This window comes from Polyodon spathula, chromosome 5 (genome assembly GCF_017654505.1).
Source record: "Polyodon spathula isolate WHYD16114869_AA chromosome 5, ASM1765450v1, whole genome shotgun sequence".
In the NCBI taxonomy this organism is placed as follows: domain Eukaryota; kingdom Metazoa; phylum Chordata; class Actinopteri; order Acipenseriformes; family Polyodontidae; genus Polyodon; species Polyodon spathula.
Window position 1 is genome coordinate 26,939,837 of NC_054538.1, and position 27,155 is coordinate 26,966,991.

Genomic DNA, 27,155 nt, shown 5'->3' on the forward strand with positions numbered 1-27,155 from the left:
CTATTACTGACATTACAATAATTTTTCCCTGCATTACAGCGCATATTTCTGTCACCCCTGTCGCACGCAGTAATTAGGTGGGCAGAACAGATCAGAAGCCTGCGTTTCTAATTGGTTCTGGGGCGCTGAAGCCTTTCGCCTCTGGAGCACATGCGCAGTAGTGATTTCTGAGCTCGGCGGGTAGAAGAAATGCGAGTTTTCGGTGAGCGCTGGTGTGTAGCTGTCCTGACTACAGTATGATTAGAGTCCCGTGTTTTCGCAAATAAGAAATGCAAGGATAAAACGAAATATCATGATAAAGCAAACATAGTGTAGCGTTTCAACAGGCGCAGAAAACGAGAGAAACGCTTATTACCAAATGGTATTTATTCAGCACGCCTTTCTCTCCAACACAACTCTGTTAGATACTCAGGTTACAAGCCCAAACGATTTTTATGTTATAGGTGTATGTGGGACAGGTAAAATGGGGTGGGGTGGGGGTTATAGTTAGGGAATAAAAAAGAGTTTGTTTTCTGACGCCCCACCCCTCTCAGTTCACCAGCCGCTACTGCTAAGAAGAACTTTTGTTAAACAGTGAAGCAGATTGGAATTCAACTAATGGATCAGAAACATTCGGTAATGTGTTGGATTCCCAATATACAACACTGACAGATACAGTAGGGCCTATTTTAATCTATTGCAGTTCCCCATGCCCTCTACCGGTGGTTAACTAGATCGGTGGGAAAAAAAAAAATACTGTCGCTTTAAATGTTCTGCAGTATTGGTACGTCAAGGGTGTTTTGCAGTTCCCCTGTCGTGTCCTCACTCACCTAGTCAATGCAGAAAATATAGGAGGAGGAGTGACTTGCTCCTGCTTGATATATTATATCATCTCGTAAAGACATCTGCTGTATTTCTTTATATTTGTTCTTAAAAGCAGAGGAGGGGGAAAACGTCTATCTCTGTATTTTACAATAATGGCTACACCACTGACAGACAGCGAGAGAAGAAAGCAGATCAGTGTGAGGGGTATCGCAGGGTTAGGAGATGTCGCCGAGATCAAGAAGAGCTTCAACAGGCATCTCCATTTCACTCTTGTAAAAGACAGGAATGTCGCAACGCCAAGGGATTACTACTTCGCTCTGGCGCACACCGTCAGGGACCACCTTGTTGGACGATGGATCCGGACGCAACAATATTATTATGAAAAAGATCCAAAGGTAAAGGTCGAAGACCTCTAAATGAGGAAGTTTCGACAATCAGCAAATAGTGTTGCACTGCCCGTTTTGCAAAACCAAATGAGTTTTTTTCTTTAGAACTAGAAGTAACAAAAAACAGAGTAGCTACTGTAGTTAATAAAAACATAATGTAATGCAAAATACATAAATAAATAAATGTTGTCGAGCACTGATTAATTAAATGATAGAAAATGCACTGTAATTTGCAACAGTAAAGAGTTGGTGCAAACATTATGCTTGAAATATTACTAGATACGTTTACTGTAATCTTGAACTTTATTTGTTGACACCGTACAAACGATGCATTCAGTTTTATTAAATAAAATGTAAACCTAGCGATAGCTCCATATGTATTTTTTTGACGGGTTCCTACTAAAATATATAAAAACAAACCCAAAAAAATGGCATGCATTGGTCAGATATATTTTATGAAATTAAAGTATTTCAAATCAAACATTCTGATATGCAAAAGTAATTAAATTAAATAAATATAATTAAATAAATGAAATACTAATTTGAATTACCGTATTAATAGGTCAACGCGCTGACTTTTTTTTCAGTATTTTAACACATTCTGAAAATCTATATTGCATTTTATTAAATCTTTCATTTATAAGTGTGGAAAACATTGTGTCTAGATTTTAGTGTGATGCAGGAAATTAAGGAAAGAGGTATGTTTTAATGTTGGATTGTTTTGGTAATCAATTCTAATACTGTCTGATTCCAAGGGTGATGGTGGCCTATCAACTGTTTTAATACTGAGCAGTTAAATATAGGTGTGTAACAATTGCTTTATATAGGACCTGCTTCACCTTTAGGGTCCATAGCTAAGGGTTGCAATTGAATCAGTGTGTGTGACTACTTTCCTAATCAAAAGAGAACAATGGAAAAAGTTGCTAATTTAGAGCTGTGTGTACTTGCAAGTACAAAGTAAAACCCTTTTTTTTTTTTTTTTTTTTTTTTTAATAACTATGAATTGGGCCTCTACATGAACTCTGGTGAAATTTGAAAGTGACCTTGACTTCCAATTTAAAATGGCTTCCATATTTTATTCATTTGGCATTTTGGCTTATGAATGATGGCACCAAATGACTGGAAATATTGCCTTCATGTTTAGCTTAGAAATAACTGAAAGAAAAAATATATATGTATTTTCACAATAGGGACACTTAAAACCAATATCTCCACTGACATTGTTATTCTTATTGGCGAATCAATTTGGAAGCACTTGCCTGAATTTGGTATGGACAGTACCGTTATTCCATGGTTACCCGATCTTTCATACAATTCTCTCAAGGCTTTTACAGGCCTTGACAAAAGTTAAGAAAAAAGAATTACAATATAGCCATGACAACTACAAAACCAATACAATGTTTCATTTTTTCTGCAGCCACTGTATGCCTAGAGCAATGGTACTCAACTCTGGCCCTCGAGATTGAACCCAGTCCAGGTTTTTACTCCACGCAGGTTCTAATGTAATTGAAGCTGCTAAGAGGCAATTAACTGATGAAGGACCTGGTTGGAATAAAGACCAATATTGGAGTATATCCTGAGGGGCAGAGTTGAGTACCAATGGCCTAGACTTTGGCTACTGGCCAGTGGAAAGCCAGCAAATGACAAAACATGTACTTTCTGCTTCACAGTGATTCCTGCTTACTGAACTGCAACCTTTCCTTGTTTGTTTGATATTAACATTACTTGTTAGGTTTATATTTATCTATTGCTGAATCATGGGGCAGAGAACAAAGGCCTGTGTTTAGCTGTGTTGAAAATGTTCTTTCCAGTGTAATTTAACCCTAAAACCAAATATATGATCACTAATCATAGAAAGTGGGATTGTTTAATCATTTTATGAGTTTACTAAATGAAATATGCCAGGCCTTGTTACAGTACATGGAAAAATACGGCAAAATATTCCCAATGCTAGCTCAAAATACAGATCAATGTACTGTATCTGCAGTTTGAAATCAGCACAGTGTAGCATGACTACAGTTCTCTGTTGCAGGTTTACACTTCATTATATTTTAATGTTGAAGAGCATCTGACACTTAGTTTATTGTTTCAAGTTGTTACACTTCTGTCTTTCACTATAGTTAAATCAATAATCTGTACCCTCTGAATTTGAGTGCTATTTTTTGTTCTAAAGTACCATAAAGTAATTGCAATTAAATTCCGCATTAAATGTTTTAAAAGCCCATTGGAAGCGATTTTCTCATCCGCTGATATTTTAAAATAATCAATGCAGAACTTAATTGCTGTTGATTAGTACGCAACTATAACAGCGTTATAACCGTTTCTGATACTATAACAAATTAGATAATATGTGTTGTCATTCTCAAGAGGAATTCCCTACATGATTCTCTCAGAAAAATCAATACGACGGTCTTTCAAGCTGAGTGCACACTATAGCTCTTATAATATGTAATATACTGTATATTTTTATGTATGTACTGTACTATTAGATTAAATACAAATATTGGTTTGATTGATTTTAGCCTGTAGGAGGTGGTGATGGAAACACGCACACTGGGCCTAACAGTATTGCATGAATCTGTCAGACACCCAGGAGTGCAAGCAGTGCTGCTGTGATCGTACATAAAGATGGACGAGCAGCACAGCCACTCAAAGGGAAGATCCGAGGACTGCAGTGAGGTGCCATTGCTTCAGGCTGCAGTATTCCACAGTCATTGTTCACCCTCCTCCACCCCTCCAGAAAAAAAGTGAAGCCCTCTGTAATGCTGTTTTTGCCCCAAATGATACTTTGCTATACAGATCAAATGTACGCCGTTTCTAATACAGTATTAACACTATTTTTTAATACCTAAGGGGCACACCACATTTAATTAAAGCCATAAATCCAAGTAAGCTGCTCTCATGTTCTGCACTGTGTTCTAAATTTGCTACTTTCGGGAGAATTGCTGTCACTTGGAGGTAAAAAAAAAAAAAACATTTCCAAATTGTATTACGAGACAGAATGCCTCAGTGTTTTAGGTTTGCAATTACATTTTATGTTTCTACGTTTTGGAATACAAATGATAATGCCATGAAAACACTACAATGCAAACATGTTTGTGTTTTTATTTCTGTTATTACAGGTTGTTGTTCGTTTTCCTTTTTTATTCTTTTGTACTTGTTGCTTCACAGTCACTGTGTGGTAAACTAGGGTAAATGAGTTCCACAGAACATCACTGTGTTTTATTACAATATATCATACAATAAATATGTTAGGGTTCAGGGTTAAGATTAGGGTTAGGGTTAGGGTGAGTGGAGTGGCTCTCCAGGACTGAATTGGAAATCCCTGCATAAACTTATTAAAGTTCCCCTCTTGGCTCTATGCAGCCTCCTACTGGCTTAGGTCTGCATGAAGTCCCTGTTAACAGCATAGCCAGAAAATAAAAAACACATTGGCTTCTCCTTTATTTTCTAAGTTCCTTAAGACAATGCTCTTTTTCCTCCAGTAACTGTTGCTGGAGAGTCTGAAATATGTTGCCACCTATGTCTGTAACAGTATCTTTTTTCCTCTAACCAACAACTACTGTCAAAAGGAAACTGATCGATTTTATTTATTTTGCAGCGGATTCACTACCTATCTCTGGAGTTCTACATGGGGCGAACTCTGCAGAACACAATGATAAACCTGGGACTGCAAAACACCTGTGACGAGGCCATCTATCAGGTAGATACGTCATTTCAGGAGGAGTTTTCACCTGTGTGTGTGTGTGTGTGTGTGTATGTATATATATGTATATATATATATATATATATATATATATATATATATATATATATATATATATATATATATATATATGTATATGTATATATATATATATATATATATATATATATATATATATATATATATATATATATATATATATATATATATATATATATATATATATATATATATATATATAAATATGCCTGTTTTCTAGTACAACATTAATTACACTACATCTCCACAGCTTCCTAAGTAGGATCAGAAAAAAAAAATCCCTAAAAATGGTCTTTCACAAATTAAAATCTCACCAGATTTACAATAAATGAATTGCTGAATCCTGGCACTGCACATTGACCGAAATCCGCACCCTACTATCATAATGAAATGCATGCTGATATGGTAGCAGTTGTAAAAAAAGCAAACTTCACATCATAATTCTGTAAGCGCAAAACATTTACAGCCTTCTCTGAATTTATTGTTCAATTATAAGAGTGTATGAAAAGTAGAAAACAAAGACAGACTTTTTAGTAAGGTACAAATTACAATCAGGACAAATTACCATTATGAACAGGGTCTAGTCTCCAGATTTTATTAAAATGTTTTTTTTTTTTTTTTTTTTTTTATCTGACCATTTTGAGTTTACATCATCATTGAATATACTGTATGTGTGGAAAATCCAGTTTCTCATGCACCATAAACCTTAAAGTAATCCTGTGGAGGCCTCCTTGAGAAATGATTAGCTTCCCATTTAACACACTTATCAGTCTGTAGCTTTGGATACCGTACGTTATTTCTTTCCTCACTTCCTTTATAATTTATGTAAGCTTTATTTCACATGTTAATTTTGAAAGAGCTCAGGCCTTGTTATCAGAGAGGGAAGTTAAGCTTCATAGGAGGAAGATGTTTGGGGGAATCACTGGGTCACTACCCCTGGTGTTAAATAAGGCATCCTTAGTAAACATTGCATAGTTGACATGGTTTTGCATCTTTTCTAATATACGATAAACTGTGTGGTTTCTGATTCATGTCCAGCCATGCCCTTTCCATACAATTCACTGGGCTGAGATGGCAGCTCATTACTGTCGTGCATATTTCCGTTGTATATCTAGGGTTTATGTCACAACTGTGTCCTCGCCAATTACCATTAAAGAAAATACCCATTATAGCTCATAATGTAATTATTAACCATAATAAACACAATACCTAAAAAAGAACTAGCGATTCTGGCTTAATTATCCCTAGATTCATGATGAAAAGAGATTAACAATTAATATTAGGTATGTTTAAGTATTTCAAATCAATCATAAATGTGTATTTGTTTTAAGACAAAAACAAAATTAACAATCCAAATTATTAGTACATTTATTCATATTCTCAAAGGAAGAAGAATAAAGGTTAGGCTTCATAGTTAAAAAACATATGTATAAAGAAGAAACAAATTAAAACATTCAAGGAAAAGTAATGCATTGTTAAATGTTCATAATAAGTCCTTGATGTGTTCTCTGGTCATAGAGTTCTGCATTAGTGAAGCAGTCTTAATAGTTTGTCACGCATTGTTTGGTTCAGTCACGCATTACATATACATACGCTAGCTTCCACATGGCTAAGTACGCATGTGATAATATCAGTATCATGGCTTCAGTTCAGTTACTTGTAAACACACAATATAAGTTTGTACTTATTCTGTTGGTGCGATGTTTAAAACAAAGTCTTCTTAACATGGTTGTCCTCTCTGTAGAAGTTAGCTGTGCAGCAGCACAATGCAGTATCTATGTGAAATCTGTAGGAAAAAACTTTCGTAGTTCTGGAGGCAGCCCATCTTCTCCAGGACAGCCCAGAGAGTCCAGCGTCCAGAGAGAATAGAGCGAGTGAAAATCCTTGTTTTGAGTTTAAATAACACAATGTATAGGCGTTCCCTTGTACTGTAAACAAGTCTTTGTCGGTCCTTCCATTGGTTCACAGTATTTGATAGACAGTTGCATGTCACACAAAAAGGGTGTGTTAGAAATGGAATGTATCCACCTATTTTGTTATCAAAGGGTTTTTACATTTATCATTTAAACCTCCTATTCAGTATAACTAGTTACATTCATTGGAGAAGCATACAAATTTCGAGTTTCATTCTCAATACAAAATTATGATTCTAAGCATATAAATCACATCATAATAGAGTCAAAGGATAATATTTAAAAATAGTTATTTGTTTATAATATTCATTTAAAACACAATAAACCCTTTAGGTTTATTGGGAAATTTACTTAAAATAACTGTTACACTTGTGTCCACAAGTTATGTATTAAAAATTATTCTTAAAGCATTGTAACTAACTTTTAACACAATACTGGAACAACTGCATCGTCACTATAGCTTGCTTGGTAAGATTTATGATACGTTAGGAGATTAGACAATCAGATTGCATTTTGCAAGACGACCTTCAAAGAGTTAACACAGTTTGTGGCCTTATCTAATCAGCTTTGAAGTAACAACCCATTCCCCACAGCATGACACACAGACAAGAGTCTGAATTAAATATCTGGAAAATGCTTAAATTAAAATGAATTTAACCATGAATTTCCTTGATATTACATTAGACAGCATTCATTCATTTATAGTATGCTGTGCGTATTTTGTGTTATTTTGTATTGTATTTGTTGTATTATGATTTCAATATACTGTTTAAGGTTTAATAAAACACAAATCCAACCTTCGGGGGGTATTATTTTTAGGGTTAGCATTTTAAAGTTTATCATTTGAGGGTTAAACAAATAACTCAGTAAGTGTTTGTGAAAACAAAACAGTGCTGTGTTGTCTTACATTCTGTTCATAAATATTTTAGAAGACCTATTATGTACTCCCAGTATACAAGACTTCTAAGGTACCGGTAATATATTTTGAATTATTTATATTGACCAACATGGCCTTTTGCAAATATCAATAAAACTTGGATTCATTCTCGGTTCAAAGGCAACAAATTTGAATCCCCCGCAGTATGTAGCACACACTTTGTTTAAATGCCAGGACAAATTAGTTTGTTCTGCAAGTCAAATTCAAAACACTGCATCTTCCTGTCTGAAATAAGTTTTGGTCAGAGTAAAGATAGTAGGAGCCATTTTGCAGAGTGCTGTACCACATCCTGTTGACAGTCTCTGTATTTTTGGTTTCCCAGTGTTAAAGGGTTAGTAGAATAGTGTACTGATAAAGATGAGCAAAAAAGGCTGAATAAAATAAACAACACAGGTAATGAGCTATATTTTATGCTAAAAAATATAGGAAAACTATATTCTTTTATACTAATACAATTGCTCAGAAAAAACATTTATTTTTAACAAGTAATCTTTTTTTTTTTCTCAAAAAGATAAGTGTCAAAATTATTGGCACCCCTACTGAGTCTTCTAAATAAAATAAAACAAAATTAAATCTGCATTAACATTCTACTTTTTTAAGTACATCTCAGTCTTAACGAACTTCCATTGCTTCCTGTTTCACTGGGGTATGAAAATGAGGTAACACACATGTAAAATCCATTTGTCATCCATCACCATGGGGAAAGGCAAAGAACTCACAAATGAAAAGAGACAAATGGTTGGTGACCTTCATAAATCAGGCAATGGGTACAAAAAAATAGCTAAAAACCTAAATACACCACTTACCACTATTAGGGCAATAATTAAGAAGTTCAAAACCAGTGCAACAGTGGTAAATCTGCCTGGTAGAGGACGCAAGTGCATCTTGCCCCCACGCACAGTGAGGAAGATGGTTCGGGAGGCAAAGAAGAATCCAAGGGCCACAGTTGAAGAATTACAGAACTTGGTTGCATCTTGGGGTCACCAAGTCATCAAATCAACAATTAGACGCCACCTTCATGCCAATAGCCTAGTTGGAAAGGTTGCCAGAAAAGCCTTTATTGAGAGCAACCAACAAATGTAAACGCCTGGAGTTTGCTAAACGGCATTGGCACTTGGATTGGAACCGGGTGCTGTGGTCAGATGAGACAAAAATAGAGCTCTTTGGCCACGCACACTAGCGGTGGGTTTGGCATTGAAAGAGGGATGTGTATGCTGAAAAGAACCTCATACCTACTGTAAAATATGGTGGTGGATCTTTGATGTTATGGGGCTGTTTTGCTTCCTCTGGTCCTGGGACCCTTGTTAAGGTCAACGGCATCATGAACTCTACCAAGTACCAGGACATTTTGGCAAAAAACCTGGTTTCCTCTGCCAGGAGGCTGAAACTTGGCCACAAGTGGATCTTCCAGCAAGACAGTGACCCCAGGCATACATCAAAATCCACAAAGAAATGGTTAATTGACCACAAAATCAACATTTTGCAATGTCCATCTCAGTCTCCGGACTTGAATCCTATTGAAAACCTGTGGTTTGAATTGAAGAGGGCAGTCCATAAGTGCTGACCAAAGGATATCAAGGATCTGAAAAGATACTGTATGGAGGAATGGTCTAACATCCCTTCCAATGTGTTCTCCAATCTCATAAAAAATTATAGAAAAAGGCTCAGTGCCATTATCCTTGCAAGGGGAGGGTACACAAAGTATGAAAACAAAGGTTCCAATAATTGTGACATTTAATTTTTTTGGAAATTAATTTATAATTTGAGAAATGTGTAATTTTGGGTGATTCCCTTGAATCATTAATAAAGTACCATTTTAATATAGCTCATTACCTGTGTTGTTTAGTTTATACAGTCTTTTTTGCTCATCTTTATCAACGGTGCCAATAATTTTGAAGGTGACTGTTTATATACTTTTGTTGTGTGGAAACCTAAAGTGCAAACCCATTGGTGCTGGCTGAGTGAATTCCTTTGAGGCTCAGCTAAACAGGCATTTCACTGGCTGAGAAATCAATATAAATAAATTCCAGCAAAACAAGAAAATCAATTGTGCCCCCCTCAGATTCAGTTAGTGTTTTATCAGTTGCTGGGGAACCAGATCTTTCATGCAAATCCTTGGAAGGAAGTTACAAAATTGTGGGGCCTGTTGACATAAGTGTTGCCAATAGCAACCATGAGCTTTTGAAATTCTAACAGTTGCAAGAAAATTCCAAAGCAGGTCCAGAACTTGATTTTGACCAACCACAGCCACACAGTTTATAGTTCCAGTGGGCCATGTGTCTGTGGGTTACACACACAAACAGACAATATAGGTGATTTTATTGAAGTCGGTGTATAAAAACGTAATATTATATATAATATATATATATTATATATATATATATATATATATATATATATCTTCTTTATATATATATATATATATATAGAATATATATATATTAGAAATATATATTGCCTCTTGTAACTGTTGCTAATGAATATGTTGCCACCAATGTCTGTTAACAGTATATTTTTTCTTTAACCAATAACCACTTCTATCAAAAGGAAACTAATGCCTGATAAGGAAATAAAAGTGTATGGATTGGTGTCCATGCAGTATATCAGATGTACAGTATAAGCAAAAAATAATGTGTAGCATACTGGAATTGGAAATGAAGGTACAGTTCTAGTACATTTCCATTTCTTGTCATGGTTCTGTGATTAAACGCATGAATTAAACACATTAAAATGAAAAGGGTTAAAGCACGCCTGTCTGTAATAGTGAAGGTTTCACCCTCTCATGCACTGAACTCGTCTCCTCTCTTTCTCATTTGCAGCTGGGTCTGGATTTGGAGGAGCTGGAGGACATTGAAGAAGATGCGGGGCTCGGGAATGGAGGACTCGGCCGGCTTGCAGGTAAAGTATATTGGCTTAGTTTGGAGAGCCAGTCAGCCATTACAGATGTTACAAATGTGCATACATTTACAATGATTCCCTGTGTATCAACAATTCTTTTTCAAAATTGTGTTTTTTAAGCCATTATTTTGTTGTGATTTACTGGTCATGGTTAATTTTTAAGAGGGAATTAAAAGGAGATATTGAAGAGACGTCACCTAAAGATCTTACGTTTCATAAAAAATGGCAAGCTGTCTGTGCACTTTGTTTTTGTTGTATGTACAGCATTTTCTGTAATTAAATAAAATACAGTAATTCTATTTGTATAGCATGTTCTTAACTGTGTTCTGTCAGTTACCTATTTTGTTATACTGTATTTGGAACCTGGATTAAGAAAATAAACAAGTTATTGTGCTTTTTCCCATTTGACTCCCCTTCTCAAGCACAGTTACAAGGAGCTTAACCCTGTGTGTAGAGACAAGACTGAGGGTCTCTGCCTGCGTTATTTAGTAGCTCACAAACCGTGTAGACCCAGACTGTAGCAGTTCTGAAATAGCAGCCTTTCATTTCTACCCCTAAAAAATTCACATTATTTTATTTTTGGGGTGCTGAACACCTTAAAATAACTTTTCTTTCTTTCTTTGCAATGCATACTCAATTTAGCCAAATGCATAATTGTAGTCAATAGCTCTCTGGCTATTTGACTTTTACCTATATTATAGTAATACCTTTTGTCACCCTCAGGGGTGCATGTCCCCCTTAATGGATTTCTCTTTGCAAAGCCATATCAGGACTGAATAGGGGATAAAGAGTGGTGCCCATGCTTGTTTTCACATTTGCCTTAACAGAGGATTTGGAAAACTAGACAAAGATTATTTTGTTTTCAGTGAAGCATTACTAAGGAATAATTGTTAATCCAGCGGCTCAATCCAGTCTTTTGATTGTATCTTTATATTCTATCAGAAGCCTCATTATCCACTGTAAATGTGCTATGAGGCTGCTGTGGAACCCTAACTCAGTATACAGGGTTTATGAGCCTGCTGAAGACTGAGAACTTTTAATGTGTATTACTTGGTTGGTTTTATAAAGGACACAATGATCATATTAAAAACTCTATTCTTTACAAGAAAGAGTGATCCCTTCTAAAAGTTTTCTGCAATATACTATGGTAAAATGAGAACCACAAAATTGAAACAAACAGAACGAGTACAGGTTTGGAAAGCATGGTGAGTATGATTAAGCATTATAAAGCTCATTAAATGTATAGCCTTAAGTTTGTTTGTTGGCAAATTTACTGTGGGATATAGAGCAACAAATCTTACTTTCAGGCATTCAGCCAGGGCCACTGTGACTTAAGTACACTTCAAATCATGAAAGGAGAACACTGAAAGGTGTTTTGTTTGATAACATGTTATAGTTTTTAAACTTCTGGTTTAAACAGGTCGAGTGTATTCCAGCTATACTCCTGTCTTGTGTATATTTGGTTTCACCAGTTGTTACATTAAAAGAAGTTCTAGACTGGCACAGAAGAACATTTTAATGTGTTCCTTTGGTGGCCGGAATATTATGTCAGCAACTTTCATATTTTATGATATTTTTTAATGTGCAGTATGCAATATCCAAAAATGTCTTTGTGACCACGTGATAAGATAAGTCTGCATACAATACAGACCACTAAGGGGTCTTTTAATTTGACTTACATTCTCACATTTTTTAGCCAGTCAGCGCTTGACTTTATGAAATATACAAAAAGCTTTTTTTTTTTTTTCTGAGAGGAGTGACATTGAAAAGCAACATGTTGAGTTCATTAAGAGGGGTTCAGTATAAATAAACAAATAAATAAATAAATACAGAAAATGTTGCATCTTGTGTGTTCTTATGCTCAATTCAAACAGCACCATTGTACTTCTTGTTCACATAGGGATACTCTGTGGGATCCCTAATCAGTCATCCATTGTTTTCCTTTTTTAGCCTGTTTCTTGGACTCCATGGCATCCTTAGGCCTGGCTGCCTACGGATACGGTATCCGATATGAGTTTGGTATTTTCAACCAAAAGATCTCCAGCGGCTGGCAAGTAAGTCAATTTATTAAAAAAAAAAAAAACATAAATGATCTGGCAGCACAGGATTCCAGTTCAGGACTCCAGTTCCATCAGTGTTATTCTTTTTGTTGTTTCTAATGTGATATGTTAAACAACAAAGATCCTATTAATATTGAAGAACTAATGTTCTCAGTGTAAAGCAACGAGCATTAAATTGTTAGGTCGTGTGTGTGTGCGCGTGTGTGCGTGTGTGTGCGTGTGTGTGTGTGTGTGTGCGTGCAATGGCTTGCGAAAGTATTGACCCCCCTTGGCATTTTTCCTATTTTGTTGCCTTACAACCTGGAGTTAAAATAGATTTTTGGGGGGTTTCTATCATTTGATTTACACAACATGCCTACCACTTTGAAGATGCAAAATATTTTTTATTGTGAAACAAACAAGAAATAAGACAAAAATACAGAAAACTTGAGCGTGCATAACTATTCACCCCCCCAAAGTCAATACTTTGTAGAGCCACCTTTTGCAGCAATTATAGCCACAAGTCTCTTTATGTATATATAAGCTTGGCACATCTAGCCACTGGGATTTTTGCCCATTCTTCAAGGCAAAACTGCTCCAGCTCCTTCAAGTTGGATGGGTTCCCCTGGCGTACAGCAATCTTTAAGTCATACCACAGATTCTCAATTGGATTGAGGTCTGGGCTTTGACTAGGCCATTCCAAGACATTTAAATGTTTCCCCTTAAACCACTCGATTGTTGCTTTAGCAGTATGCTTAGGGTCATTGTCCTGCTGGAAGGTGAACCTCCGTCCCAGTCTCAAATCTCTGGAAGACTGAAACAGGTTTCCCTCAAAAATTTCCCTGTATTTAGTGCCATCCATTATTCCTTCAATTCTGACCAGTTTCCCAGTCCCTGCTGATGAAAAACATCCCCACAGCATGATGCTGCCACCACCATGCTTCACTGTGGGGATGGTGTTCTCGGGGTGATAAGAGGTGTTGGGTTTGCGCCAGACATAGCGTTTTGCTTGATGGCCAAAAAGCTCAATTTTAGTCTCATCTGACCAGAGTACCTTCTTCCATATGTTTGGGGAGTCTCCCACATGCCTTTTGGTGAACACCAAATGTGTTTGCTTATTTTTTTTTTTTAAGCAATGGCTTTTTTCTGGCCACTCTTCCGTAAAGCCCAGCTCTGTGGAGTGTACGGCTTAAAGTGGTCCTATGGACAGATACTCCAATCTCCGCTGTGGAGCTTTGCAGCTCCTTCAGGGTTATCTTTGGTGTCTTTGTTGCCTCTCTGATTAATGCCCTCCTTGCCTGGTCCGTGAGTTTTGGTGGGCGGCCCTCTCTTGCCAGGTTTGTTGTGGTGCCATATTCTTTCCATTTTTTAATAATGGCTTTAATGGTGCTCCGTGGGATGTTCAAAGTTTCGGATATTTTTTTATAACCCAACCCTGATCTGTACTTCTCCACAACTTTGTCCCTGACCTGTGGAGAGCTCCTTGGTCTTCATGGTGCCGCTTGCTTGGTGGTGCCCCTTGCTTAGTGGTGTTGCAGACTCTGGGGCCTTTCAGAACAGGTGTATATATACTGAGATCATGTGACAGATCATGTGACACTTAGATTGCACACAGGTGGACTTTATTTAACTAATTATGTGACTTCTGAAGGTAATTGGTTGCACCAGATCTTATTTAGAGGCTTAATAGCAAAGGGGGTGAATACATATGCACGCACCACTTTTCCGTTATTTCTTTTTTAGAATTTTTTGAAACAAGTTATTTTTTTCATTTCACTTCACCAATTTGGACTATTTTTTGTATGTCCATTACATGAAATCCAAATAAAAATCCATTTTAATTCCAGGTTGTAAGGCAACAAAATAGGAAAAATGCCAAGGGGGTTCAATACTTTCACAAGCCACTGTATGTATGTATGTATGTGTATATATATATATATATATATATATATATATATATATATATATATATATATATATATATATATATATATATATATATATATATATATATATACACACACACACACACACACACACACACACACACACACACACACACACACACACACACACACACAGAATATACTGTTTATTGATGGTTTATAGTACACACAATTACCAAAATAGGTGATTGTCAGTATTGTGCCCCTGTGTCCTGTTCCTCCAACACTTTTGTTTCAATATGTGTTTCTGCCAATAAAAATGTCTCAAATGACTCAATTTTTGTTTGTACACCGGATTATTCAATATCCACATTACTCAGTTATTACTTTCACTTGATAAAGTGACCTGGGAGTTGTTATGGCTTCCGGTGCTGTGAATGGCTTTGAGCTTCCACTGGGATTGCAGATCAATTCTGTGTGAAACTCATATACAAATGTGAGGACATGTATGGTTCCTGTGTGCAGTTGTGCCTAAAACAGAAACACCCAGGTTATTGTGGGGATAGACTGGGGCCCGACGATTCTGTGGTGTTCGGTGGAATCTTCCTCGCTATAGTACAGTATCCCTGCCATGTTAGTCATGTTACAGAGCCACCATTATGATTGCAGGTGGAGGAGGCAGATGATTGGCTGCGCTATGGGAACCCCTGGGAAAAGGCCCGGCCTGAGTTCATGCTCCCTGTTCATTTTTATGGAAGAGTTGAGCACACTGCTCAAGGAGCAAAGTGGCTTGACACACAAGTAAGTATCTGACCTACTGATGGTCTCTCTAATAAAAGTTTGATGCAATTTCACCAATATCGTTGCTCAAGCAGTGAATATTTTTTCATTTAGAAAAAAATATGGTTTCAAAACCATGTTGTAAAATTCTGAAAAAATGTCAGTGAAACCTGAAAATTTGGTCAAGCTGAGTCTTGTTCACTATCTACATCCAATATTCGTTATTCTATGGTGTGTGTTCCTTGGACGGAGTGGAGGTTACTCTGCCATTCAGCTTTGTTACGTGTGTTTGTCTGCAAAAGCAAGACTATCTGTGCTGTGCAGTACGTGAGAGGCATTTTCAAACCGTTGCCAAGCTTGTTTTGTGTGGGTGACCTATTTCTTACCCTGGCACATTAGTAGTACGTGCATGTAAAACTTTTCCTCACTCTTGCCATCTTAGATGCCAGTGTCATAGATTTAATTCCCTGGTATTTTATCAGTGTTGCATTTGCCAGTAACATCTATTTTGAGTCTTTGTCACTTAAGTAAGGAATGTATGTGAGACCAGCTGTGCCCCTTTCTATCTGTTGCAGATTGTGCTTGCCATGCCCTATGATACCCCAGTACCAGGATACAAGAACAACACTGTCAACACCATGAGACTCTGGTCTGCCAAAGCTCCCAATGATTTCAACCTCCAGGAGTGTAAGTTATTTTTATCCTCATAACTGGGTCTGTGCCAGTTAGTTTCAGTTACAGACCTGAACATGGTGGCCTTACAGCTGTAGAATTGGAATCTACAATCTGTAGTTTTCAAAAACTGTAAGTTTATATCTATTTGTAATGTAAGTGGGATTATGCTACACAGTTTCTGAGAACTAGTTATTCATAAAGCCAGAAGAACATTTTATTTTTACCAGAACTTTTTTCTCACAACGCAAAACATTTCTAATGTGAACAGTCATGATTCTCATACAGCAGACTGGCACAGGTCAGACATCACACAGTCACGAGTGCCGGTACCTCTAAACAGAAGTAGAACACAGGCATTAAACATATCTAAAAACAAGCTGCTTTTCTCCACTCAAATTAAGACTGATTTGGTAGTGTGATCGCAATGGCAGTGTTGTAAATGGTCCCTCTGATTTACGTCTAATCTGTAGTGATAACCCATGCTGTCACACTAGCCCAATAGTGGTGGTCGGTTCCCATAGAAACCCATAAGTAGCTGACTGCTTACAAAGTAAGTGTTCACTTCCCCTTTAACCTTTAAAGAGATACAATGGTAGACCATAGTGTATATAGCAAATGGTGGTTTGTTTGCAGTGTCTTTAAATATCAACATTAGCCAATAAAGGAGACACAAAAGGTGACACGTTTATTCTTGTGTAAAGTTGGCTCCAATTAAACTTCACACTAGTAATAACCCCTGGTTTCCCAAGCAAGGTGCCCTTTTGTACATTGGCAGGTCTGTAGATAAACCAAGGCCTTTGTATTTGTGGTTCCACTGTCTCAAAGGCAGTGGGAGTCATTATTTCCAAACTAGCAATTGAGCATGGAACATGCAATAAAGAAATTAAACACGATAAGGTGTAAGAGTCAGCTGAAGTGATTATTTTGCTTTATTTTTTTGTTATTTTAAATACTGTTTTTCAGTTTAGTGCTCATGCTATGTATGTAACAGCAAATACCAAGGCCATTACGCTAATGTCAGCTTCATTGTTTCTTTTCCAAGACTAATGGCTTTATTTGTGTTAGGCACAATGTTTTACTGGGAAGGAATCTGACTGGCATATCAAGAAGATGTTGGCTGACACCATGTGTTGGAGATGGTGCAGATTGGTTTGCAAGTTCCCTGTGTGTCAAATGGACTTGCATTCCTATTAATACAATTCATTACAGCTGTGTATTTCTGAGTTTTAGATCTATCTGGTTTAGCAAAAGTGTATTATATTGGTGAAGTGTGCAAGACAAAGTATTTTGATTTTTTTCCAACAATATTTTTAATTGTAAGAAATTATGCACACTGAAAAGATGTGGCATGGAAATCAACATGAAGGCCCAAGACATGGCTGGGAACCAAATCCCTGATTCAGTTGCACAGTGATTTATAAGAAAGAATCTTTCAATTAACCCCCAAAAATACACTGCCAACCTCATGTCACAGATATCTTGGTGCAATTTATAAAATGTTGTCTTCAGTATTCCGTTCCTTTTGGGGCACTTCAGTTCTTAAGGGAATTGAGTTTTTTGAATATCTACTCTGTTGATATCTCTGTGGTAAGCTTTGAGAACCACCTTGTGACACTGACTTGGTTAACCTCATGCACTGTATGACCCAGCTTTTAAAAAAAGAGTAAACAAACTTCTGTTTTCTACTGCTTCCAAATATTTAGCACTGTGGAACAAGTAGGTTAAACTTACCCCACAGCGTTAAATATTTCCTCTGAGCAGAATGCTATGTCCAGCACAGACAATATTTGTTTCAATATATTATATGAAGTCGAACTTTTCAATAAAGGTTACTGGAGCTAATTACATTTTTTAAGTGTATATAATAGCCCACTCTCTGGACTTTTCCTTTTGGCTTGCAGTCAACGTGGGTGACTACATCCAGGCTGTGCTGGACAGGAACCTGGCTGAGAACATCTCCAGAGTGCTCTACCCCAATGACAATGTGAGTATAAACCTGATCAAGTTGTTCAAGTTGAAATTGTGTTTATATTGTTCCTTGAACCCTTCTCAGCTACTACCCTTCCCCTACTGCTACTGCAGTTGCTTAGAAAATGGTTTCATAAGCTCCAGGACAGAGCAACTCCTTCAGTTCTGCTCTAAACTCCTAAAGTCTATACTTTCTGTACTTTAAACAGACCAATATCAAAACGATGAAAAGCCTTTCTGCACTTTTCTTTCCTTTCTGGATAGAATAAATTGTTTCTTTTCAATATTACCTCAGATTAAAACTTGCTATGAACAGAGCAGATGGGGAGAATAAAACAAGTTCCAACTTGTATGAACAAAGAACATTAAAAAATGAGTGGTAATCAGATTATAGCGATTTTGTTAATAAGCAGTACATTTGTTTTCTGGCCATTTCTGCTTGTATTTACTGAAATACAATCATTATAATCAAACGCAAAGGTATTATTGACAGTAACAGATGTATGCCCCCTCCCCCCCAGTTTCAGTTTGTTCACTTTTTTTCACAATATGCTGCCTCCAAGTTAATACTTGGGATAGATATATACATCTTTTTTGTTAAAGGAATAAAACTGTTAAGGTTTTAACTATGTAGCATTTAGCAATTAAGCATTTTTAGCATAATGATTACCTTGTCACTAAAATTATGTCTGGTAACAAATAAGCCTTCACGTTTTAATGAGCAACTGAAATCTCAAAAGCTAACAGTAGGTGAGGATTTGAAACCAAATCTGGCCCTTGGTCTATTTCTGTGATTGTTTTCCTCTCTTTCACTTGGACCATACTGATGCTTCCCCTCTTGTTATACAAGGCCTGTTGGAAGAACTCTCTTAAAACATGCCTAAATATCAAAACCTGCAGATCGCAATGTTGTAAAACTGGTATAAACAGTTTATAAGTGTAATAGCCACACAATGTACTGCAAGTACGAAGACAGAAAATGTTGCATACAATAAATACTGTCTGTATTTGGTTTTTTTGTTTGACTAGGTGAATGAAACACTGATTAGTCATCACAGTGTAATTAGCAAACAATGGGATCAGGACAGGTGCAAATACTGGAAAGTGTTTATTTTTATTATATATATCTGCAGGCTTTACCTGGATTTGACAAGCTTTGAATTTACTTGCAATCTCAAAGCATAATGTCTTGTTTTGTGTTAATCCGTTATATTGCTCAGCACTTATTTTGTAGCAGCTGTCTCATTGGTCCAAACATCCAGAAAGTTTTTACCTTTGTGAAACTGTGAAGCATCTTTACAAAATCCCTTTGGCTTGTGCTGTTAAATGGGAAGAGATTTGTTTACATGTATCTTTGAAAAGTATGTTACAAAGATGTTTATTTGTTTATCTGACTCTCAATAAACTTGTTTTCAAGAAGCAGTAGGAGACAATGTGACCTTGTGTTCAGTTTTTTGAAGGGAAGGAGCTGCGTCTGAAACAGGAATACTTTGTGGTTGCTGCCACTCTGCAGGACATCATCCGACGTTTCAAGTCCTCCAAGTTTGGCTGCCGGGACCCTGTCAGGACTTCGTTTGAAACATTCTCTGAAAAGGTGGACAGCTTTAATCACCACTCAGTTAAACTAGTCCAAGTCTTGTAAAACATGTTCTAGGTAATATTGTGAACAATAATATTACTACAGGACATATTGCAGTTAATTGCATACCTGACACGTTCCAGTGCACATAATATGTTCCTAATTAATTGTATTTTTTTGGTTAATGGTATACACAAAAAAGGAGATAAAACTGAAGCAGCTAACTACAGAGCAACAAGCATGACTTCTATTATATGTAAACTTATGGAAACTATAATAAGATCCAAAATGGAAAATGACCTATATGGTAACAGTATCCTGGGAGACAGTCAGCTTGGTTTTAGGAAAGGGAGATTGTGTCTAACTAACCTGCTTGATTTTTTTTGAGGATGCAACATCGATAATGGATAATTGCAAAGCATATGACATGGTTTATTTAGATATCCAAAAAGATTGTGAAAAAGTTCTGCATAAAAGATTAATTCTCAAACTGAACGTATTAGCGATTCAAGGAAATGCATGCACATGGATTGGGGAGTGGAGGAACCTCAAAATGGAGTGAGGTAACCAGTGGAGTACCACAGGGATAAGGTCGTCTGCTATTCCTAATCTACATTAATGACTTAGACTCTGGTATAGTAAGCAAACTTGTTAAATTTGCAGATGACACAAAAAAGGAGGAATGGCAAACACTGCTGCTGCAGCAAAAGTCATTAAAATGATCTAGACACTATTCAGATACATGGCAAATGACATTTACTAAAAGAAAAAGTGTAAGGAACTGCACACAGGTAATAGAAATGTCCATTATAAATACCATATGAGAGATACTGAAATTGAAGAATCTATGAAAAAGATCTAGGAATTTATGTTGACTCAGAGATGTCTTCATCCAGACAATGTGGGGAAGCTATAAAAAATGCCAAAATAATACTTGGATATATAGTGAAAAGTGTTGAATTTAAATCAAGGGAAATAATGTTAAAACTTTACAATGCGTTAGTAAGACCTCATCCAGAATATTCTGTACAGTTCAGGTCACCTCGCTACAAAAGTTATATTGCTGATCTAGAAAGAGTGCAAAGAAGAGTGACCAGGATTATTCCTGGTTTGAAAGGCATCTCATAATCAGACAGGCTAATCTATTCAGTCTTGAACAAAGAAGACTAAGCAGCAATCTGATTCAAGCTTTCAAAATTCTAAAAGGTATTGACAATGTTGACCAGGGGACGTTTTCGACCCCAAAAAAATAAATATGGGCTTTGCAGGCTGTGCAATTATTATTACCCCCCCCCCCTTACACACTGGGGTAGTACCCATTTATTGAAACAGTTGCAATTCTAAAAGAAAACAACACATCAGAATTCATTTCCATTCGACTGTAGAGAAAAAGCCCTCAGCTCACTTTTTTTGTAGAGATTCTTGTAAGGCATTGGACCTCAATGATTGCTGACCTTTTAGTAATGAGGTTTTTGGCACAGAACAGCAAAGCCAAATGCATTTAGCCACAGTCCACCTTCATATGAAAATGAACACAAAATATAACCCTGCTCTCTGCCAAAGAGAACGTTTCATAAGGAATGCTTGACATAATGAACAATCATTTGGAAATGTTCCTGCTGGTCTGTTGTGGAATATTATTAATTGACAATGTGTTGTGTGTGCCTTGGACCATATATATATATATATATATATATATATATATATATATATATATATATATATATATATATACACACACACCCCTCCCCTCCTCCATTTTATGCAAAGTGAAAAACAATCCCAGTATTGTAAAACGATATACTGTAGGCATAAAAAAGCCTGTTTATTCTCACAATCTGTCTTTACCTGGCTTTGAACTTCATTTGAGCTTGACCAGCTTTCCTTGTTCCTTGTCCATTCAAATCATGTGACAGTGCGACCTTTAAACCCTGAATGGAATGAGGAACTCTGTCAGTCCTGGCCTCTAGGATTCTTTTGACAAACTCAAAGCGTGTCAAAGCCAGATTTAGAGAAAAATGAAAATAGCTTGATATTGGAACAACATAACCTACCAATCAGAATGATTGCAAACACCATCAGATAGTAAGGACAATGTAAACATGCAATTAAAATGACATTTAAAGCCACTCTTTTAACAAAAGAGGTTTTGTGTTTTTTTTTTTTTTTATAGAGGGGAATATCTGTTTTGAATTAAAGATGCAATAATGTATTATGTTTTCTTTACAGGTGGCTATTCAACTAAATGACACCCACCCTGCTCTGGCTATACCTGAGCTCATGAGAATTCTGGTGGACGTGGAAAAGTTAATCTGGGAGAAGGTACTGTAAGAGATTCTCTGCAGCACTGGCACTGTTAGACAAATATGTCATTGCTACTGTGATCCTAGCAATTCTAGTGTTGCCAATTATGACTAAACATTTCAAGGTTTAATCAGTAATTTAAAGTCACAAGGTATGATAGGATCATGATGAGTTAACTCCATTGTCTTGCAAAGCGAAGGTGACATTTTTAATATAGAATGGAATTTGGCAAAGTCAGCTTGTGTTAGCTGCATGATGTCTCAAAGTGGGCTACAGGTAAATATATATATTTAGAGATTGCATATTGTGAAGTTGTTTTTGCCTCTCCCCAGGCTTGGGACGTGACGGTTCAGACCTGTGCCTACACCAACCACACCGTGCTGCCCGAGGCCCTGGAGCGCTGGTCCGTCCACATGTTCGAGAAGCTGCTGCCCAGGCACCTGGAGATCATTTATGAGATCAACCGCAGGCACCTGGATGTAAGGAGCACAGCAGAACCTGCTGAAAGGGATCAGGAGGGACCAGTCACACATACATGTCTGCAGAGACATATCTATGTCAAGCTTGTTTGTTCCAGTTAAAATATTTCTAGAGCTTTTCATTAAAAAAAAAAAAAAAATCCTATTGAATTATAATTAAGCATCCCAGGAAGAAGAAATGATGGGTCTGATTTATCAAGGTCTGTACTGCAAAGTGTAATCGTCACCATTTAAGGATTCAATCATGTTTCTAAGTCGTTTGTGACAAGTTATGTAACAATAACAACATTATTAAATAATAGTTTAATTTGTGCCCATAACAATATATAACATTTTATATATCAATATGTAAAATTAGTTGTGGGTATGTGTACACATTGAAAAGCAGATTCAAATAACTTAGCCTGTATAAATATTTAGCATATATGAATATTGGGACTGTAGGTGAAATATGTTTGAGTAGTTCATGAAGTTTCTTCAGGAACAACGATTCTTTTAAACAAACACTTCCACCTGTCTGCTCTGCAGAGGATCTCTGCTATGTACCCCGGGGACTGGGACCGGCTGAAAAGGATGTCCCTGATCGAGGAGGGAGACCCCAAGAGGATCAACATGGCCCACCTGTGTGTGGTCGGCTCCCACGCTGTCAACGGAGTAGCCAGGATTCACTCTGAGATTGTCAAAAACACTGTGTGAGTCTGCGAGAGGCAGGGAGTCCCTCTCCCTAGATCCCAGTTAGGGTGGACAGAACAGTGTCCTCGGGGTGCAGGGCCACCAAGAGCAGCCAGCGCTGATTCAGTGTGAGTCATTGTGGATGGGCAGGTGAGCGTGATTAGTGGAGCCAGTTGCTTCAGTGAAGTTGAGGCCTGTAAATCTGCAGAGAAGTAATGGATCCCCATCAGATTTTTTGCCCAGTATGACTGAAACAGACTTACAATAAGGAGACTCAACTTGTACATATAAATACATTATTATTATTATTATTATTATTATTATTATTATTTCTTAGCATACGCCCTTATCCAGGATGATTTACGGTTGTTACATAATATCACATTACAAAATATCATATTACAGATAAGAGCAGTTATAAAGTACAGTAATATCAGCAGAAAATAAGATCAAATTCAGATAAGAGCAAAATAAAGAATACAGTAAATATTTAAGAGCGAATTTGACTAAAAGCAGTTAAGTAACAATATTTGCTTATAAGAGTAAATTCCATTCAGAGCACGTAGTAATTACGATAAATGGATAAGAACGATTTCAAATAAGAGCAATTACCAAAAACAGGAATATGGAGACCTATAAGAGTAAAATCAAGTACAAGATACAGGAAATAGTTATAATTAAGAGTTGTAGACTACGGCAAAGTATGGAGCAGTTCAGTGCAAGTACAAGATGATGAAAGATGATCAAGTACTGGTAGAATTGGGTGCCATATTTACAGATGCTGTCTGAACAGGTGTATCTTGAGGAGGCGCCGGAAGGTGGTCAGGGACTGAGCAGTCCTGATATCCGTGGGTAGGTCGTTCCACCACTGAGGGGCAAGGGTGGAGAAGCAGCGGGATCTGGAAGTGGGGGAGCAGAGGGGGGTACAGTTAATCTGCAGGTGGCAGAGGAGTGGAGGGGGCATAGGGAGAAATAATAGTCTGGAGATAGGATGGAGCAGAAAGGTCGAGACAGCTATAGGCGAGTACAAGAGTTTTGAATTGGATGTGAGCAGCGATAGTAGGGAGCGGTGTAGCGTGCAGCAGAGTTTTGGATGAGCTGGAGCGGACGGGTAGCAGAGGCAGAGAGGCTGGCCAGGATTGTGTTGCACTAGTCAAGGCGGGACAGTACCAGGTCCTGCACTAGGAGCTGTGTGGAGTGGTTGATGAGGAAGGGGCAATTTCTCTATATGTTGCTGAGGAAGAAGTGACAGGGAGACGGTGTACAGAGAAAACAGGAAGGGTCCCAAGACTGAGCCTTGGGGGACACCTGTTGAAAGAGAGCAAGAGGCAGAGGGTGAGCCACTCCAGGTATGTATGATTGGAGAGGTAGGAGCAGAACAAGGCAAGAGCAGTGCCGGAGAGTCCCAGGTCAGTGAGGGAGGACCGGAGAATAGAGTTGTCGACTGTGTCAAAGGCAGCAGAGAGGTCGAGGAGAATTAGGACAGAGGAGAGCAGTTTCAGTGGAGTGTGCTGGGCCAAAACAGGATGGAGGGGCTCAAGCAGAGAATGTTTTGACAAGAAAGTAGAGAGCTGGCGATGAAATGCTCACTCAAGGGTTATAGAAAGGAAAGGGAGAAGAGAGACAGGAAGGTAGTTCTGGAGGGATGATGGATCAAGGGATGAATTTTTTAAGATGGGGTGATGCACGCCTGTTTGAAGGCAGAGGGGAAACAGCCAGGGAAATGAAAGGGAGTAAAGGAGGGGCAGCAGCCTGGAAAAGGTGAGTGGGGAGGGGGTCCAGAGCACAAGTGGTGGGTTTATGGCTCTGTAACAGGGAGGAAAGATCGGAGTTAGAGAGGGAGAAGAAAGAGGAGAAGGATGGTAGATTAGTAGGGGTTGCAGAGGGTGATGGGGAGTGCATGAGCAGAGGACGGGGTGGGTGGGGATGGAGGTGAGATATTGAAGAGTTTGCGGATGTGTGTTATTTTGGAGGAGGAGGCTGTCATCAGCCAAGATAGAGGAAGGTGAAGAGGGGGGGAGAGGGCTAAGGAGGGAGGAGAAGGTAGAGAAAAGTTTCCAGGGCTTGTTAGTAGAAGACTGAATGATAGAGTGGAATTAGGAGCGTTTGGCAGAGGTGAGAGTAGAGGAGAAGAGAGGAGCGAGCAATAGTGATTGGTCAGGAATGTACCATCAGTTATGTGACATACAGCCCATTTCCATAAATGCTGGGTGGTTTTCCATTTTATTTTGTACAGTACATTCTTGAGAAACTTTTAACCTTTTATTTTTCTCTTGTCAGTTTTAAAGATTTCTATGACATTGAGCCAGAGAAGTTCCAGAACAAGACCAATGGAATCACTCCAAGGCGCTGGCTGCTGCTGTGTAATCCTGGACTCGCTGATGTCATTGCTGAGGTACAAACTCACTCCTTGCTAACCATCCAGAGTATTAGTATTACCCCACTGTGAATCTCTTGAACAATGATGTTACTGCTGGGTTATACAGTTTATAAGGTTAGTTGAAGGGATTTTACATCCTAGGAGGGATTTAGGCTTGATTAACCAGGTATTCCAATTTGACAATAGACGCTATGGACTACATACTCAAAGCTATTTATTCTAAAATGGTGTGGAAAAAAGCACCAAATAAACATCTCAAATGAATAAGAAACAGCTTAATACTTTATTTAAGGCCTTGAATTAAAAGTCTGAGTTATTGGTAACTTTATTGGGGGTGTTTCTCCTTTCTAAAAAAATGTGCTAATGACAAAGTAGAGTAATCGAACAGTGACATGAAAAACTAATCACAAGTGTTCTTGGTAACTGTTTCTAATTACAAGTATCTGAAATACATTCCCAATAAACCTTAAGTAATCGCTGCTTGCTGATTGTGTAGAAAATTGGAGAAGAGTTCCTCACTGACTTGTACCAGCTGAAGAAGCTGCTGAACTTCATTGATGATGACGCCTTCATCAGGGACGTGGCAAAAGTGAAACAGGTAACGTTCTGTGAACTTGACTGGAATCTTCTATCTAGGTTTTTAACATAAAAACTTGAGAGAGCATGTTTTAACAAAGGTGTTGTCATTTTATTAATGCATTTTTTGTTTGAGACATGAGTATGATTATTGTGTCATGTTAGACGATATTTTCTTTCTGTTATGTTTGAACTGGTGTGAATGTATTCAACTAGAGGTGCTGCTAAGTTCAAGGGTGGACGCTCTCAGTCCTCATACTCCGAGCTGAGTCTTAAGAAAGGAAGACAGGATTAGAAAATTTAGTGCTGGTTGTTTTTTTCTGGATGTAAGGGTTAAACAGGTATGCCAGCCAAAACTTAGCCCAATCTTGGTGTGTCTAATAGGGATTCCAGATTAGCCCCAGTAATTCGATATGTATTGTTTTATTTTTAAAACAGCTGATGCTCCTGCATAATAAACATTTTTAATAAAATGAACAGCACTACCAGTAATTCATTTGCATTCAGTGGTGTGGATAATAACTTACAACTCCTATTAAATAACCAAAAGCTACTTCATTGATTTTAAATGCCTCTTGATTTGTGCCATTGATAAAAACTGTGTAATCCTGTGTTCTACAAGGTTCTTTATCGGCATAGCGCATTTTATCGAGGTATCACACTGACCACAAATTAATTACGTTACTTTTATTTAACATTACATTCTTAAATGCAGTGAACATGTTAAAACTGCACTATAAAGCCATACACATAAATAAAATAAGGACATAAATTAAAGATATAAAACAGTTTGTTTAATATCATAGGAAACATTTTTTTAACAGTTGCCTCTGACGATGGTTTCAGTTGGATTTATAGCTTGGCTGGGGTGTTTAGGCTTCAACCTGTGTAGCTTCGAATTTTTCTTTTTCTTCATAAGACAAACAGGGCAAAGGCAACAGGGCTAGCCAGAGATTGGATAATGTTTGTTGGGTTGTTTTTTCTTGTGTAGTTTCCTAGTAACTAAAGACATTGTATTCTGGGAGATGTAGTTGTTAGTGGAAGTTTAAGGGGAGGCAGACAAGCTGCTTATGTTTACGCATTTAATTAAAGTTTAGTGTGTATTTCGGATTTTTTAATGCATAAAAACAGCAA

The 27,155-nt window shown here is 37.5% G+C and overlaps 1 protein-coding gene across 2 annotated transcripts in view; it reads left to right on the forward strand.

Annotated features, from left to right (window-relative positions):
- The first annotated feature begins 760 nt into the window (after positions 1-760).
- The window catches only part of LOC121315773 (glycogen phosphorylase, brain form-like), a 33,874-nt gene continuing 7,479 nt past the window's right edge, over positions 761-27,155 (forward strand). For both annotated transcript variants that reach the window (XM_041250160.1, XM_041250161.1), the window contains exons 1-13: positions 761-1,199; positions 4,792-4,893; positions 10,605-10,683; positions 12,634-12,737; positions 15,278-15,409; positions 15,964-16,075; positions 17,965-18,047; positions 19,482-19,625; positions 21,840-21,932; positions 22,247-22,393; positions 22,922-23,085; positions 25,346-25,460; positions 25,942-26,043. In XM_041250160.1, coding sequence (XP_041106094.1) covers positions 957-1,199; positions 4,792-4,893; positions 10,605-10,683; positions 12,634-12,737; positions 15,278-15,409; positions 15,964-16,075; positions 17,965-18,047; positions 19,482-19,625; positions 21,840-21,932; positions 22,247-22,393; positions 22,922-23,085; positions 25,346-25,460; positions 25,942-26,043 — 1,620 coding nt within the window. In that variant the 5' untranslated portion in view covers positions 761-956. The remainder of the gene's footprint in view (positions 1,200-4,791; positions 4,894-10,604; positions 10,684-12,633; positions 12,738-15,277; positions 15,410-15,963; positions 16,076-17,964; positions 18,048-19,481; positions 19,626-21,839; positions 21,933-22,246; positions 22,394-22,921; positions 23,086-25,345; positions 25,461-25,941; positions 26,044-27,155) is intronic.